This window comes from Sus scrofa, chromosome 1, assembly GCF_054392235.1.
Source record: "Sus scrofa isolate SSC_HxYL_T2T_F1_AM1 chromosome 1, Sscrofa_HxYL_maternal_Yorkshire_Landrace_v2.0, whole genome shotgun sequence".
Classification (NCBI taxonomy): domain Eukaryota; kingdom Metazoa; phylum Chordata; class Mammalia; order Artiodactyla; family Suidae; genus Sus; species Sus scrofa.
In genome coordinates this window covers 288,360,822-288,377,417 of record NC_139383.1, presented here as the reverse complement: position 1 = coordinate 288,377,417, position 16,596 = coordinate 288,360,822, and the positions used below count along the sequence as shown (strand labels likewise).

General features: G+C 65.4%; 1 protein-coding gene and 1 long non-coding RNA gene across 5 annotated transcripts; one reads left to right on the top strand and one right to left on the bottom strand.

Annotated features, from left to right (window-relative positions):
* Window positions 1–521: 521 nt before the first annotated feature.
* LOC146407342 (uncharacterized) lies at window positions 522–2,515 on the bottom strand. Its single transcript, XR_014842668.1, has 3 exons — window positions 2,379–2,515; window positions 1,457–1,560; window positions 522–647 (listed from the first exon to the last, which is right to left on the bottom strand). It is a non-coding gene; the product is annotated as an uncharacterized LOC146407342 (long non-coding RNA).
* On the top strand, window positions 1,088–9,184 carry LHX3 (LIM homeobox 3). Of its 4 annotated transcripts, none has more exons than XM_021081033.2 (6): window positions 1,088–1,308; window positions 5,462–5,633; window positions 6,268–6,470; window positions 7,182–7,333; window positions 7,417–7,588; window positions 8,309–9,148. In XM_021081033.2, exons 1-6 carry the CDS (start codon window positions 1,221–1,223, stop codon window positions 8,725–8,727), a joined length of 1,206 nt encoding a protein of 401 aa, XP_020936692.1. In that variant the 5' UTR covers window positions 1,088–1,220; the 3' UTR covers window positions 8,728–9,148.
* Window positions 9,185–16,596: the final 7,412 nt, after the last annotated feature.

The following is a 16,596-nucleotide window of genomic DNA, read 5'->3' as shown; positions in this document are numbered from 1 at the left end:
TTCTTATGAACCACAGGCCAAGAGTCAGTGGGAAGTGAAAGGTGGGCAGTGAGGGAGCGGATCTGGGGCTGAGCTGGACTGAGCGCCGGGACAGCAGCCTCGGTTCCCCGCACGGAAGCGGGCAGGTGGTGGGGCTCAGATGATGCACGTGAATCTCCCCAAAAGGGCACCTCTGAGGACCCCAGGTGAAGGGTGCCACCAGCCTCCGCTCTCACTGGGCACAGCTCTCCCAGGCTGCCCCTCTGCCGCCAGACCTGAATGGCGTGCCTCGTGCCCACGGCTTTGCCCTGACACGTGCGCCACCTCGGGTTCTGGACTAGGGTCATTTCTCCTCCCCCCGCCCTCCCCTGTTGTGCAGTGGGGGACCTCCAGTAGTCGTGTGTGTGGCTTTTAGGGAGACCGCTTGGCTGCCCTTTTGCCTTCCCAGGCGGCCGCTGGGCGTGCCAACCAGCCGGGGTGTGAGTGATCAGTGGGCGCCCTGCCTGCCAGCCTGGGTCTGTGTGGGGCTGGTGTAGGCTTACCATCCGGTAGCCGGTCATCCAGGGTCTTGGCCCTCACAGCCCTTGGGTCCTTCTGAGGAGTTCTGTTGGGGGCGCCCGGGTGCACTTCCTCCTGGCTGTCCTGGGGGAGTGGGCCTGGGGCTGGGCCTGGAGGGCATTGTGGGTTGGGGGTGGAGGGCAGAAAGTTTCTTAGGCCTAAAGCAGCAGTTGAACCGGGCAGCACCTGGAGCCCGAGCCTCAGCAGAAGCCTGGGCCGGAGGCCACTGGGGCCAGAGGACCTGCAGCCTGGGCGCTGCCCTTGCAGGAGGCCGTGAGCGGGAAGGAGCGGGAGCGGCGGGGTGGAACACCCGCTTGGGGCGAATCCCCAGCATTGGGAGCTCAGGGCGGAGCCGGCTGGCGCCGCCCGCCCAGGCGTGGGGGCGAGGGGCGGGGGAGGGGGCGGCGGGCGGCGGGACGTGGGGACGCCGGCCCCGGGGAGCCCGGGCGGCGGGCGGGGTCGGGCGAGGAGGAGGTGGGCAGCCGCGCGCCTCCATCAGCACCGCGGACAGCGCCGGGCACAGAGGCTCCCGCCTCTGACCACGCAGCGCGGACCCCGACGCGCGCGGCTCCGACGCGCCCAGGGCCTCGGGGAGCGCCGAGCCCTCCCGGGGGTCGCAGAGGAGGAGGGAGGAGCGCTGCCCGTGCCACTTGGGCCCGGCCCGGCCCGGCCCCGCCGCCGCGATGCTGCTGGAAACGGAGCTGGCGGGCGACCGAGATCGGCCCGGGGCCCCCGCAGCCGCCGCTGTCTGCACCTTACGCGGGACTCGGGGTAAGAGCCCTCACGTGCCCCGCAGCCTCCAGCCTGGGCAGGAGGAGCCAGAGGGGAAAAACGGCAGCGGCGGCAGAGGTGAAGGGAGGGACAGCGGGAAGGAGGGGGCTGCACACCCAGGGCACGGAGGGAAGGGGTCTGGAAAGACCTGAGAGACGGAACCCGCGGTGGGCAGAGGGCCTGGAGCTCCATGCGATGTTTTGGGAAGCCTGAACCCTCGCTTGAGGGCCCGTGGCTTTCTGTTTCCGTGCCCTGAGAACAGAAGGCACCGTGAAGGGGGCGGGTAGAGAAAGAGCCGCCTAAATCCAGAGACCCCACGCCTCTCAGCTCCCACACACAGCCCAGGCCTCCTTCCGCAACCCTAATGCCAGCTCAGAGATGCAGCACAGAGGCCCCTGGGTCGAGTCTCCTGCCTAAACCGCCCTCCCCAGGGGCCATTCCATCGATGGCAAAGACGTTGGGAGATAATGGAGGCATTGTTGGCGGGCCGGCCAGATGCCCAGCGCATGGGCCCGCCCGCCCCTGCTCCAGTCAGACCACACATGGCTCGTCCCAGGCAGGCCTCTGCAGCAGCTGACACTCAACGGCCGCCGACGGCCCAGCATACCCAGCACCCTCTCAGCTCCCTGGCTCAGACCCTCTCGCCCTGTCCTTCTGGGGAGCAAGCTTAGGGCAAAGCGAGGGGGCAGGCACATGCTCCTGCTCAAACTGAGCCGCAGGGTGGCTCAGAGCAAAGAGGAGCTGTGCTTTTCCTGCCGAGATCCTTCCAGGCCGGCCTGCAAGTTCGTGTACAGACCAGGCGACTGGAGGCCAGGAGGGGGCAGGGTGATGCTGGGGCATCACTGGACTCCAGGCGGAGCTTCCCGTCGGGGCGGGGGGGGGGGGTGGCACCAACCTCTGGTCCCCAACACTTCCTGAGGTCCCTTGCCCTCACCACGCCCTGCGCTGCCAGGGTCCACACTGCCGTGTCCTGACGGTGGGTGGCTGCGGGGGGCTGGCCTGGCCTGGGCCTGCCCTCTGGGGTAGGCGAGCATCTCACATGATGAGGACGGTGGGTCCTGCAAGCTCACCTGTTTGGACTGGGGGCAGGGTGTGGGAGAATCGGGCACTGAGCCTTCCTCCTGTGCTGCGGTGGAGGGGAGTCAGAGTGGCTCCTGGCTTTCCCAGCTTCGTCCCTCCTGACCTGGAGTCCATCTTGGCCGCATCCCGGAGGAGTCGGAGCGAAGGACGCTGGGTTTCCCCTCCGGAGACTCACCCTCCCTCCCTGCGCCCACTCTGGGCTGTAGTTTCCAGGGGGAGGCCCAGAAGCTGCTCAGAGCTGGCAGGTCCCAGCTCGGGTCTGGCTCCTGGTGGCTTCGCTGAGTCCTAGGGCGGCACACTCACCCTCTTTGGGTCGGGGTGCGCTCGGGCGGCTCGACATTGTGACCAAGCCTCCCAGCTCCGGCTCGCTCTCGAGTCCGAGCCTCAGTGGCGGTAGGACCCGGCTCCCTCCCCTCCGTCCCCGCCCCGCTTGGGCCCCCAGCCTACCCGGGCGAGCCCGGGCCCAGGCCGCAGCCCAACGCCGGCGCCGGGGCTGGAACTTGCACGGCCCGGGGAAGCGCCCTCGGGCAGCCCCGGCCCGGCTCCTCCCCTGCGGCTCCGGGCCCTCGGGGCCGCGCCAGAGCCCCGCGGTCCTCCGCGCCGAGGCGCGCAAAGCCAGCGGACGCCCCCGACGCGTCCCCGCGACCCCGGCCCCGCCCCGCGCCTCGGCCCCGCCCCCCGGCCGCTCCGCCTCCGCGCGGCCCGTGGCTCCGGGCCCCTGGGCGGCCGGCGGGCGCAGCGCCCAGCAGCGCCGGGAGACGTTGGCACGCCGGCCCGGGGCCATCGAAGCCGTGGTCGCACCGGGCCCCCGGCAAGTCCAGGGACCGAGAGCCGCGGCGCCAGGCGGCGGGACCCATGGAAGCGCGCGGGGAGCTGGGCCCCAGCCGGGAGTCGGCGGGCGGCGACCTGCTGCTGGCGCTGCTGGCGCGGAGGGAGGACCTGCGCCGAGGTGGGTGCCCGGCCGAGCGGCTGCGCCTGGGAGGGCGGACCCCGAGGAGACCTGGAGGTCCTCGCTCCTCTCCCGGCCTGGCCACGGAAGCTGCGGGAGCCGGGGATCGCGGGCCGGACCGGGTGTCAGGGCCCTAGCACAGCTCGTCCCTGCCTGAGCCCCTGGAGCTGTGCTGTCGGGCGTTTGGTCGTGGCGCTGGTGCTGCTCGGGCCAGGGAGCGCTCTGGGTCCCAGGACCGATTTCGGACACCCTCTCCCTGATGGGGAGAGTGTGCAGAGAGCAAACGTGGGTCCCAGTGACCACGGGGAGGAAGGTCCCCACGAAGGCTGCTGGTGCCCAGACCGTTCACCCTTTCCAGGGGAAGAGAGTCAGATGAAAGGGCCAGCGTGGAGCTGCGTCCTGGCCGTGGAGGGTCCCCAGCTGGGGTTTCGGGGTCCGCACGCACAGGCACCTGCTGTGTTGGCCCACTCAGGGCAGTCCTCCTACAGGCAAGCCCTCAGCTTGCGGGTGGCAGCAGCCTCGCTCCCACCGCCTTGGCGCTCTCGAACTGGGGCGGTTCGCTGCAGGCTTCCAAGCAGGCGGGACCCACAGGACTGGGAAGGAGGTGGCCCGGGGGTGGGAGCAGGGGGCGGGGGCAGGTGGGAAAGGGGTTGCATCCAGGCTGAGGGGTCTCATCCTGCTCCTGCTTATTTATTTATTTTCCGACGGTTCCTGGGAGGGGCGGCCACAGGAGCTGGGAGGAAAAGGTGGGAGGGCCGAGAGAGAGGGAGGGAGGGGCGCGGGCTCGGAGCGCCACGGCGCGCAAGGTTCTGTTGGGCCCCGCCAGCGCTGACGGTAGGAGACCCCGCCAAGGCTGGAGTCGCCATGCAGCGTAAGACCCGGGCCGCCGGCGCTTCGCGAGAGCGCGAGGGGCGCGGCGGGAGCGGCTTTTGCCGGCCGCGGGCTCCAGGGGTAGCACGGTCGGGGCGCTGTCCGGGCCGCGGTGCTGAATCTGCGCCGCGCCGGCCTGTCCAGCCACCAGCCGGTGCCGGGGGTCCTCGCCGTCCTGCCATCGCCAGCCCGGATGGGGGGCCAGGGTGGGCAGCATATTCCCCAGGCTCTGCTCCCAGGGCCGCGGTTTTGTCCGACGCGGGACCCTGTCCTTCGCGGGTTTCCTGGGCTGTGGGAGGGAGATTGATCCACTTTCTCTCAGCCTGGAGCAGAGGTCGAGCCCTCTCTGGCCCTTCCACCCCCTGCCGGGCCGGCCTAGGGCTGGAGGGGTGTCCCGCAGCGAGGTAGCGAGGTGAGCTCGCGTGATGTTTGAGTGGTTCCAATTCCTGCTCATGGCTCTCTCCTCTCCGGAGACCTTTTCCAAATTAACGGGGAGTCCTCACCCCATGGACACCCTGAAAGCCGCTCATGAGCCTGTGGCTCCGGAAGGCAACCCCTGCCTTTCCCCAGCCTGGTTTCCCTGGCGGCCCGTAGTCCCCGGGAGCAGAATTAGCAGGAACCCAAGTGTCTCTGTGTTGGGGTGGGGGGCAAACCACCTACTGTGTGCTCGTGAGTCCAGTCCACTCAAGTGCCAGCAGGGCCTCCCAAAGACGGGACGCCAGTTTTTACTTTGGTGGCCTGCAGACAGGACCCCGGGGCTGAGCAGCCACACCTGCAAGGTGTCTCTAGGTACCACGACGCCTAATTGTGCAGGTAGTGAGGGCGCTTGGATGGTGAATGCCCCGTGACCCCCACATGCCTGGCCTCTGGGGATGCTGAGGGCCCGACGTCCAGCCCAGCCTCTGAGAGAGCCCTCGGGTCGGGGTTTTTGCTTGAGCTCAGCGTGCCCCTCTGTGCCCTGGAAACATTTTACAGTTGATGAGCTCAGGCCTGTGGGGTGGCCTGGGCACCTTCCTGCCCAGGGGCCTGTTTCTAAACCTAGTTCATCTGTCCTGAATTTTAGCTGTGGGCCAGGCTGAGGACTTCCACGCCCCGCACTCGCACTCCCTGAACCTGAGCTCAAGCCGGCCGGGGACGAGGGTGTGCAGGGAAGGCAGTCCCCTCCGCGGCCCTGGTCCTGGGGGCGGGGGTGGGATGGTGCCTTCGAGGCCCCCCGATCTGTGCCCACGACCACGGGGGCTCCTCTGCCTGCAGAGATCCCACTGTGTGCCGGCTGCGACCAGCACATCCTGGACCGCTTCATCCTCAAGGCTCTGGACCGCCACTGGCACAGCAAGTGCCTCAAGTGCAGTGACTGCCACACGCCGCTGGCCGAGCGCTGCTTCAGCCGCGGAGAGAGCCTCTACTGCAAGGACGACTTCTTCAAGTGAGACTGGCTGCCGCTGGGCGGAGGGGTTGCTACGGTCTGCCCCGGGGAAGGGGGCCACCCCGAGGACCCCCCTGGACCCCCACGATAACCAAGGCCGGAGCCCTGAAAGCGCCTCTCTCCAGACCCCTTCCTGCTCCCCAGGCTGGGTGTCCTGGGGCTTCTCGGTTGGCGGCTGGGCTGGCACATTAGCAATTTTTCAAAGTAATGAATTTTACGAATTGTTGAAGCGGTTGTTCAAAAGAGGCCCCCAAGTTTGTAGAACTCTGCTGGGCTCACTCTCTCTTCATTTTGGGCTTGTTTTTGTCCTTAAATGATGGGGATGGGGCATCCACCGGACACAGACCTCGGAATCCAAAGGACCTGCCGCCCGCCGGCCCTGCCCCTTCCAATGCCCCTTCCTGATCCAGCGCCGAGGCCGGCCGTGCTCCCCGGGGCCTCCGGATCCCCTTCCCCGAGTCCGTGCGGCTCTGCCGCGCTGCCGGGGCTGCGGGCAGGCGACCAGGGGCAGGGCCGGGCGAGGCTCCCCTCCAGGACCCGCCCTGCGCGGCGCCGCGCGAGCTGCTTGCTCTCCGACCCGCTCGGGGCGAAGGAGCCGCCCGCCGCGCTGAGCCGCGCCTTGTGCGTCCCGCAGGCGCTTCGGGACCAAGTGCGCCGCGTGCCAGCTGGGCATCCCGCCCACGCAGGTGGTGCGCCGCGCCCAGGACTTCGTGTACCACCTGCACTGCTTCGCCTGCGTCGTGTGCAAGCGGCAGCTGGCCACGGGCGACGAGTTCTACCTCATGGAGGACAGCCGGCTCGTGTGCAAGGCCGACTACGAGACCGCCAAGCAGCGAGGTCAGTGGCCGGCGGGCGGCGGGCACCGGGGGCGGCCGGCGCGGGGCCCGCCCTCTCCCTGCCCGTTTGCGAAATGGGGCGGAGGCCAGGCCTGGTCGCCGCGGAGGGATCCTGCCCCCCGGCGCCCTTGGCGAAGCGCTCCCGGAGCGGGAGCGGGTCAGCGTCTTCCCACCCGGCCGGGGCGCAGGGCGCGCGCCCGCCCGCAGACCCCCGAGCCCGCGTGCCTGGGGACCCGGAGCAGGGCCGCTCCGGGGGAGCCGGGGCCTGCGGTCTTAGGGGGCCGCCTCTCTCGCTCGGGTGCGCCGGGCGGGGCGCCGGGGGGGGCGCCGGGGGGGGGCTGAATTGTGCGCAGGAACCCCGCGGGTCTGAATGATCCCCCCAAATCCTGGCGGGGACGAGCCGGCGCTCCCCCCGCCCTCGGAACCGAGAGGAGCCCGCGGGGGGCGGACGGGAGGTGGCTCCAGGGCCTCAGGTCTCTAACCAAGGCCGCCGCAGCCACCACCCCACCCCCCGCCGCCCCCGACGGCGTTTTCGAGGTTTTTCTCCACGGCTCCCAGCGTCCGCGTCCCGAGAAACCCTCTGGTCGCAGCGGCCGAGGCAGGCGGTCGCGGCGGGGGCGGCATCGGAGGCCCGGGCGGGCGTCCGCGCGCCGGGAGGAGGGTGGGACCGCGGGGCGGGAGCAGGCCCAGCTCACGGCTCCCCGCCGTGCAGAGGCCGAGGCCACGGCCAAGCGGCCGCGCACGACCATCACGGCCAAGCAGCTGGAGACGCTGAAGAGCGCCTACAACACGTCGCCCAAGCCCGCGCGCCACGTGCGCGAGCAGCTCTCCTCCGAGACCGGCCTGGACATGCGCGTCGTGCAGGTCAGCGCCCCGCCGCCCCGGAGGGCAGCCCCCCCCCAATCGGGCCCCAGACCCGCGGCCGCTCACCCACCCCCGCCCCGCAGGTGTGGTTCCAGAACCGCCGGGCCAAGGAAAAGCGGCTCAAGAAGGACGCCGGCCGGCAGCGCTGGGGCCAGTACTTTCGTAACATGAAGCGCGCCCGCGGTGGCTCCAAGTCGGACAAGGACAGCGTCCAGGAGGAGGGGCAGGACAGTGACGCCGAGGTCTCCTTCACAGGTACGCAGGCCGAGCGGCCCCTCACCCGCAGCGCCCACAGCAGCCCCCCCAGAGTCGGGAACAGCGCTGGGGTGATTGGCTGCAGGGAGCCTGGACATCTGAACGTCTCACTTAGAAAACACGCGCTTATAGACGCTGGTCCCCCATCGGCAAGCCCTGTGGTTTGGCCTCTCAGGCCCGCCGCTTTCCCCCTGTGACCCGAGGGAGGGAGGGGCGTCTGGACGACGGCGTCTTTGCCCTCCCCGGGCACTTGCCGTGACTTTTAGGAACGTGGCCGCAGCAATGTTGGGGTGATGAAAAGTTGGGGGGAGGGTCCGCCCTCCTCTCCGGAAGCTGATCATCTCCTTTTCCCAGCCCGGGGAGACCCCCCACTCCTTACGGTCCATCCTCAGAGAGTTGGCCCCGTGGCGTGACCTTAGGTCGCTTACCCAGCCTCTCTGGGCCTCGCTTAACTTGTTTGCAACAGCAGGATGGCAGCATGGGTCACCCCTCCCCAGGCAGCCTTGGGGTCTCACTGGAACCTTGGGCGCTGGGTGGACTGTTCCTGGCCCCCTCCCGCCCTGCAAGCCCCCTGTTTCTTAGGCATCGCGTGGGACTGAGCCGAACAGGTGCAGAGGCGGAGGGCTGAGAGCCTTGGGGAGACCTCACGCCTGCGGGGAGCACTGAGGGGGCCAGACGTGGCGGGGGGGCCCTGATCAGTGTCCTCTGCTTCCACTGCAGACGAGCCATCCATGGCCGAAATGGGCCCTGCCAACGGCCTCTACGGCGGCCTGGGGGAGCCTGCCCCTGCCTTGGGCCGGCCCTCGGGGGCCCCGGGCAGCTTCCCGCTGGAGCACGGAGGCCTGGCGGGCCCGGAGCAGTATGGAGAGCTGCGCCCCAGCAGCCCCTACGGTGTCCCCTCGTCGCCCGCCGCCCTGCAGAGCCTCCCTGGCCCCCAGCCCCTCCTCTCCAGCTTGGTGTACCCGGAGGCTGGCTTGGGGCTTGTGCCCGCGGGAGCCCCAGGTGGGCCCCCACCCATGAGGGTGCTGGCAGGGAACGGACCCAGCTCCGACCTATCCACGGGGAGCAGTGGGGGCTACCCCGACTTCCCTGCCAGTCCCGCCTCCTGGCTGGACGAGGTGGATCACGCTCAGTTCTGACTGAGGCCCCAGCTCCGTGGAGCACCAGACACGAGCACTGCCCCTGGCTGGGTGGTCGGGAGCCGCGCTCTCCTTTCCCGAAGCCCTGGGCCTCTAAAGGACACAGGGTCACCGGCGGGGCACAGGCTGAGGACTGTCCAGCCCGGCGGCCCTGGCCCCGGGCAGAGGGACTTTCTCCCGGTCTCGAGGCTCCTTCTGGGACAAGGGGCGGAGCCCACCTGGTGGCTGCTCAGCAAGCCTTGTTTTGTAAGCAGATTCCTCCCTTTATCAACCAAAATTAACTGAGTGCTTGCTGCTCTTTCTAGACCGGAGTGGTCAGCCCCCGAAGCCGGGGAGGGGGGCTCTCCCCAGCCCAGAGCAGCACAGCCCTCAGACTGGAAGATGCTTTAATTTTTAAAATTAAAAAATAATACGAACTGTGCTTCCATTTCCCAGCTTCCTCTGTCTGAGTTCTGCCGCCCCCCGGCCCTCCCACTTTAGTTCGGAGCGAGGCCTTGTCTGTCCAGGCGGCCGGGGGGCGGGGGGGGGGCGGCAGTGGGGAGGCCACGCCTGCGTCCTTCCTGGTCCCTCTGGGGACCTCGCCGCCACCAACCTCTGCCTTCCCCGGGATCCGCCTCACTCCTCTCCCCTGGGACACCTGGCTCCAGATCTTTCTGTCTTTCTGACTCCACGCCCCCGGGGGAGAGACAGGCTCTAGGCCACGAGGAGCCCTTGCAGCCCAGACTCGGTGTTCGCCGCTGCCTGCGCCCAGTCTCAGCCGCCCTCGGGCCCTCAGCGTCCAGGCTAAGCCCAGCCCTCCGACGTCCGATTCCGTTGCCAAACAGCTCCAGCTCCCCCCTCTAGCGAGCGGGCTCCAGCTGCCGGAGGATGGGACGCCCCGCTGGAGAGGGCTGGGGGGCCCTCCCCCTGCCAGATGCTCGGCCGCGGACACAAAGGCTGGCCGCGCGTGAACTCAAAGGTATTCCTCCAGCCCGCGTCCCAAGCTACCTGTTGGTTCTGTGAAGGTCCCCTGGCTTTTATTTATTCTCTGACCATCAGTTCTTCAATAAATTTGTCAGTTTCAGTCGCCGGAAGGTTCATATCCTTGGCAGGGAATGGGGTGCAGGCCGGGGGTGGGGCACGGGAGGGGGGACGGTTCTTCGAAAGCGGGGAGCCCCCTTGGAGTAGCTCTTGGCTCCTGGCCAGGGATGGCACCTGGTGTGAATGGGGGCCCCTTTGTTTCTGGATCTTGGCTAGACATCTGAGCATGGGAAGGAATGGGGGAGGACAGACCGTCCCACCGTGGGCGGAGGTGCTGGGCTCCCCTCTCTGTCCCCAGGAGGGGCAGGCGCTGGGGCGGCCGGGTGAGCTGATGGCTCCGGGTTTGGAGCTGGCTTCCGCTGGGGGAGGGGCACTGCCCTAGTCAACTTGTCAGGAGAGCTGTGGCCATGGGGGTCTCTCCAACTTGGGTTCCAGCCCTAGCCACCTGCTAACTTGCTGTGTGACCCTGGGGAAGTGACCTGCTCCCCCACCCTGCTTTCCTCCTGTCAAGGGGAGACAGGTGACAACCCCTCCACGGGGAGACATAAGATGGTCAGTGACCCCCGCCCCCCCGCTGTGGGTGCTCACTCCAGGGCAGAGCCCTGGCTCTGTGTCCTTCACTGCACCCTGGGCACTGAGGTGGGGGGGGGCGGAGAACAGGCCCCCAGTTATGCACCAGATCAGACAGAGCATGAGGGATCAACCGAGGGTCCCCCACGTGGGAAAGGGTGGGGGGAACTCCCCAGATGTCCCCTTGGCCAGGCAGTCCAAGAAGCTTTGGTCAAGTCACCCCCAGCCCCAGCCACCTCAGCAGGGCCAGCTCCCAGGCCAGGGCCTGCTGCTGCCTCGAGGACTGGAGTTTGTGGCCCCTCTGGGAAGAAGGCTGCTGGCAGCCCCCCCACCCCCCCGCACATGTGGGCGGGGGTATCTAGGGACAGAGGCGTTCCAGGGAGTGGGGAGGCCCTTAGGAGAAACTCGGGGGAGGGAAGAAGAGGGTTGCATGGCCATTCAGCCTGGAGGTGGCCCCAGGGAAGAGCTGCAGGTGCTCTGAGCAGAGGTGGGGGTGGGAAGCGCATTAGCCCCCGGGATCCATGGAGAGCAGAGGTGTCCCAGGCTGGCCCTGGACAGGTGGCCAAAGGGACATGGCCCAGCCGCAGGCGGGGCCGGTCCCCGGGGGAACCACTTTGGACTTTTTCCCCGCCAAGGGAGTCCCTCGAGGGGAAAGGGGCTGAATTTGGGGAGGGGGCCCGGCTGCCAAGGGGCGGACCCTGCCTCCCCTGGCAGCGCCCCCTGGGGCATATAAATCCTCCAGTCACGCCCCCCACCCCGCAGCCTGGAGACCTCCCCTAGGCCAATGGGGACCTTTCAGGGGCTGACAGGTTAATAAAGTGCTAAGCGTCCCCACGGGGCTCTCTGCCGGTTTGCTCACTCCAGCTGGTGGACGTCGGGACGGCGTCAGGGCCCCAGACCCAACCCCCAGGGCTCGGGGAGGAGACCGCCCAGGCTGCCTCCGCAGGAGGAGAGCGCGCGCCTGGCGGGTGGGGGCTCAGCTGTGTCGGACCCTCGGTGACCCTGACAGCGCTCGTTTGCACACCTCGCGGGTCTGGTCCCCCCTCTGAGAAGGGCACCTGCCCTCCTGCTCTCCCTTTCAGCTCTCCACCTGGGCAGCCACCTATTCCCATCTGCATCCCCGCTCAGCCCACAGACGTGAGCCCAGACTGGACACCCCCAGAGGGGAGGTGGGGCGTGGGCAGACCTCAGGCTGCGGGCGCTCTGCAGGGAAAGGCGGCCGCTCCATCTTTCTGGAACTGTCTGCGGGGTCACCTGGAGACCTCAACTGACCTCCCGAGATGGATCCTGCTAACCGGGCGGAGCATCTAGGTGCTGGCGGGTGTCCGGCCAGAATGCGGGTGACGGGCACCCCATCTTCTTAGGGAGCCAGGCGGGTGGCTCCCAACCCTGAGTCCTAGATCCAGCCCTGGGGTCTCGGAGGGGACCCGCCCACAAGAGGCCAGCCCGCTGCTGGTCCAGGCCGCTCCTGCCAGCAACCGGCCCGGGGCACCTCCAGCGAGAACTGGAGCAGGAAAGGGCGCTACGAAGCCGGTGGGCGCAGGGCAGGGGCGGGAGTGGGGGGTGGATGGGGGGGTGGCTCTGGGGCGGGAAACCCATGCATGTTTGGGGGAGGGGCGGCACCGCATCCGCCCAGGACCGGGACAGAACGCCTCAGGCAGGAAGCATCCTGGCGGGGAAGTAGGATCCGCTCAAGCGTTTCTCCTGGGGGGCAGGGCTTGTTCGCTTTTAAAAAACAATAAGCTCTGTAGCACCGTAATTAGAACAGCCACTGTTAACCCAGGCAGGACCCTCATGTTGGCACATCAGCACATTCTTGTTAACTTTTGAACCTGGCGACGTGTGTACCTGGTCAAAGGTAAGACCTGAATGATAGAAATGATAAAATCAGCCAGTACATAAAAGGACCTCTTTCCTTTTAAATATAAAACGTGCACAGGGGAGGAAAGCTCAAAGGACCCTCTCTCTCCTGGGGACCAGGGGACACACCGGCTCCCCTTCCAGCCTCAGCTCCTCCTCCCGCCTGCCTGCAGAAAGGGTGGGTTTATTTCGGGGACTGCCCCCCCCAGGGGGGCAGGAGTGGGCTGGGGGTCCAACCCCCTGGGGGTTGCCTGGCTGAGTAGCAGGACGATAAATCAGTGGGTTTTCAAAGGAATCAGTCTGGAGCGCTGCCTCTCCGGGCCTGTAATGATCAATTCTTTAAGCCCATAATTGTTTAAATTACTCTGAGCAACATAAAACATTAATTTTAAGAAATTTAATAGAAAAAAGCTCTTTAAATCCGCAACGAGATAAATGGCACCCGGCATTTCGACCTTTTTCCCACCTTGGTGGCATTGAATAATCTGAAAGTTATTTACATTTTCATTCTTTGTGGGAAGTGTTGACAAGCTTTTGGCCGTGGGCGAGGTGTGCGGTGGCACGGAGCGCCCCCCTCCCCCCTAATTAATGGGGGAGCAGCGACTTCATAAGCAGAATTTTCATCCGTCTGCCTGGGCGACCTGTGGTGACGGCTCCCGCCCCGCCCCCCCCGTAGCTGATGCAACACGACTCATTTTTTACCATAAAAATATTCGCTCCAGACCAGCAGAGCCCCTCTTCCAAAAATAGATGCGGACTAGGAAGCCGCTGTCACGGGCATCGCACGGATGGAGTCCAAGGCCAAACCTGGGAGGGAAATACAGATTCTGCAGAACCCACAGTCCGCGAGGCACCTGCGTGCTGCGTGTTCGCGAGTGTGTGGAGCGGGTGTGAGTGTGTCTCAGGGGGCGTGGAGGAGTGGCCACCAGCCCCCCTGGACACCCCCTCAAACCCTCAGTCCCACGTGTTCCCAAGAGCCTGGCCAAGCTCTTGGGGCTCCACCCTGCCCACACCGCAGAGCCAGGGCAAGGCTAGGTCCAGGGAGCCAAGAGCCACAGCCTGCAGAAGTCCTGGGTTGCCCGCTGAGTCGCACCTGTCTGTCAAGGACCCCCATAGAGCACAGGCTGGGGTAACTGACCCTGGGACCTTCCCGGCTGTGCGGCTGCCTCGTGGCAGCTCTGTGACGGTGGGTGAGCTGCTCAGCCTCTCTGAACCACCAAGAGCAGCAAGTACAGCCTCCTTGCCAGGCTAAACAGGCTTATCAAGGCGGTGCCGGCAACAGGCTCGGGGGGTGCCTGGCCACCCTCGGGGCGGCACCTAAGCCACTTTCTCAGGTTCCGAAGGCGAACCCCATAGACCTGGAGGAGGCGGAACCCCAGCAGACCCGCCCCACCTGCCTGCCCAGGCCTCGGCCTCGGGGTTTCACGCAGCAGACATACTCCAGCGACACACACACTTAACGCGTTGCCCACCCCTGCTCCCCGAGTGCAAGGACGGGTGAACCGGGGGCGGCACCTCCAGCACCTGCTCTCAGAGGTCAAGGTGCCCTGGCCGGGTTGGATCAGAGCTGCCATGAGACTGGGTAGCCCAGGATGTTTTTCCTAACTTGTGGGTCCCAGTTGCCGCCAGGGAAACAGCTTCTGTGTTGAGGTTCTGGGCCCTGGTGTGCCCCGTGCTTCTGCCGGGAGCGTTTCCAAATCTAGGCTGGGGGGGGGGAGCCCAGAGGGGTCAGAGGCAGCTCAGGTCCCAGTGCCCTGCTGCAGCCCGTGTCTGCCCCAGGAGATGCTTCTACACACCCTCAGGACAGCGGGGGTGGGGGGGGGGGAGAAACTGGAGCCCGGGCAGGGCTGGTGGGACTGTTCAGGGTAACGCCACTGTGGAAGATGCCTGGGGGTTCCAAGATGCAAACACAGGGAGCTCCCGTCATGGCTCAGCGCTAAGGCACCCAACTAGTATCCATGAGGACGCAGGTCCGATCCCTGGCCTTGCTCAGTGGGTTAAGGATCTGGCATTGCTGGGAGCTGTGGTGTAGGTCACAGATGTGGCTCGGATCTGGCATGGCTGTGGCTGTGGTGTAGGGAGGCAGCTGCAGCACTGATTCAGTCCCTAGCCTGGGAACTTCTGTGTGGCGTGGGTACAGCCCTAAAAAGAAAAAAAAAATGTAAACACAGGATCAGGAAGCAAGCCCCTGCACGCCTACATCAAACCCAAAGGACCTGGAAATGGACGCAAAGACACCTGCACAAGCATGTTTGCAGCAGCCAAAAGGAGAAACGGCCCAATGTCCTCAGTACGAACTTTAACTTGAAAACGTGCGTCACACCATGGGATGGAGTTTAGCCACAGGAAGGAAGGGCGTGGACACGCTGCGAGGCAGGCGATCCTTGGAAACAAGGTGCTGGGTGAAGGAAGCCAGACGCAAAAGGCCACATGCCATATAATTCAGATTCTATTCAATGTCCAGAGCAGGTGAGTCCCGAGACAGAGAGCGGACTAGTGGTGATGGGTGGGCGGGGTAAGGAGTGACTTCTAAAGGGTTCCAGGTTCTATTTGGGGTGATGGAATGTTTCTGGACTAGATCTAAGTGGTGGGCACCTCGTATGCTTTAAAAAGGTTAATGTGGGAGTTCCCTGGTGGCTCAGCTAGTTAAGGACCTGACATAGTGTCTGTGAGGATGCGGGTTTGATCCTTGGCAGTGGGTTAAGGACCTGGTGTTGCCAAAAGCTTCTGCAGAGGTTGCAGATGTGACTTGGATCCTATGTTGCTGTGGCTCTGGCATGGGCCAGCAGCTGCAGCGCTGATGCAACCCCTAGCCTGGGAACCTCCATATGCCACGGGTGCGGCCCTAAGAAGAAAAAAAAATTTTTTTTTTGTCTTTTCTAGGGTCTTACCCATGTCATATGGAGGTTCCCAGGCTAGGGATCTAATTGGAGCTGTGGCCATCTGCCTATGCTAGAGCCACAGCAATGCAGGATCCAAACCGCATCTGCAGCCTACACCACAGCTCATGGCATCCTTAACCCACTGAGGAAGGCCAGGGGTCGAACCTGCAATCTAGTCGGATTCGTTCACCACTGAGCCACAACAGGAACTCCAAAAAAATTTTTTTTTATTTTTTCATTATATTTTATTTTTTTAATTTTGTCTTTTTGCCGTTTCTTGGGCCGCTCCCGCAGCATATGGAGGTTCCCAGGCTAGGGGTCTAATCGGAGCTGTAGCCACCGGCCTACGCCAGAGCCACCGCAACGCAGGATTTGAGCCGCATCTGCAACCTACACCACAGCTCACGGCAACACCAGATCCTTAACTCACTGAGCAAGGGCAGGAATGGAACCCGCAACCTCATGGTTCCTAGTCGGATTCGTTAACTACTGCGCCACGACGGGAACTCCAAAAAATTTTTTAAATTAAATGGTTACTGTGGAGTTTCCTGGTGGCTCAGTGGGTTAAGGATCTGGCATGGTCACTGCCAAGGTGTGGGTTCGATCCCTGGCCCAGGAACTTCTACATGCTGTGGGTGCAGCCAAATGGAAAAACTAAAGAAAGAGAAAAATAAATAAATATGTAACTTCTTGTTATGTGAGTTTCACCTCGATTTTTAAAAGGGGGCACCACTCACCCCTCCCGGCCGGGCCGGCCCACAGGCTGTTGGCAGAACCGAAATGCTGTGGTTACTAAGGACAGCCTCCCCCACAGCCCCTCCTGGCGCCGGGTCACGGGCCGGCCGCCCCTCTGCCAGAGGCTTCCCTCTCCCCGATGGGTCCCTGGACACCCCTCCCAGAGACCCTCGCCTCCGCTCCCCTCCCGCCCAGGGTCTGCACACAGGCTGCCGCTTCCCCAGGGGCAGGGGGACAGGGCACTGTGCTTGGTGTCCAGGTCCCCACGTGCAGGTCAGCGGGACCCTCCTGAGCTGGGTACAGCTGCCTGGTGACAGCGGCTTCCAGCGAAGACAGGAATGGAACTCAAGGCCCCGCTCCCTTTGCAGGAAGGGGCTTGTCCGGAGCGGGAGTGCCTTTCCAGCCCCAGCCAGGGCCTGGCGGTCCTTCGCGGAATGGCTCTGTTCCTGGCCCCCTGTCCAAAGCGCCCCAGGAGGCCGCTGGCTGTTGTCCTCAGGCCAGCCGGGCCACCAGCCTGTTTGACCTCCAGAAAGGTCAGAGGTCGAGACCTGTGATGTTCCGAGTGCTGTGGGGACATGGGACACACCCTCTCTTCACACGCTGTGCCCCCGCCCAGGTTCTTTCTTTGCTGCGGGAACAATGCCGGCTGCAGGCAGGCCAGGGGTCCGGCGCTGGGGCAGCCACTGCGGCCTCTGCCCTCTGGAGGGCAAGCCAGTCACCACCAGCCCTGAGCTTGGGGACAGGTCCCCAGGTGACGGTAGGTGAGTGACGGGAGAGAAAAGGAAGGGCCCTGGAGCCCCTG

Excerpts from the sequence above, each read along its gene's own strand:
- LHX3 (XM_021081033.2), top strand. The coding sequence starts at position 1,221 with ATGCTGCTGGAAACGGAGCTGGCGGGCGACCGAGATCGGCCCGGGGCC. Across the intron at positions 6,471-7,181 it reads CGAGACCGCCAAGCAGCGAG|AGGCCGAGGCCACGGCCAAG; the intron begins GTCAGTGGCCGG and ends CCCGCCGTGCAG. Across the intron at positions 7,589-8,308 it reads CGCCGAGGTCTCCTTCACAG|ACGAGCCATCCATGGCCGAA; the intron begins GTACGCAGGCCG and ends CTTCCACTGCAG.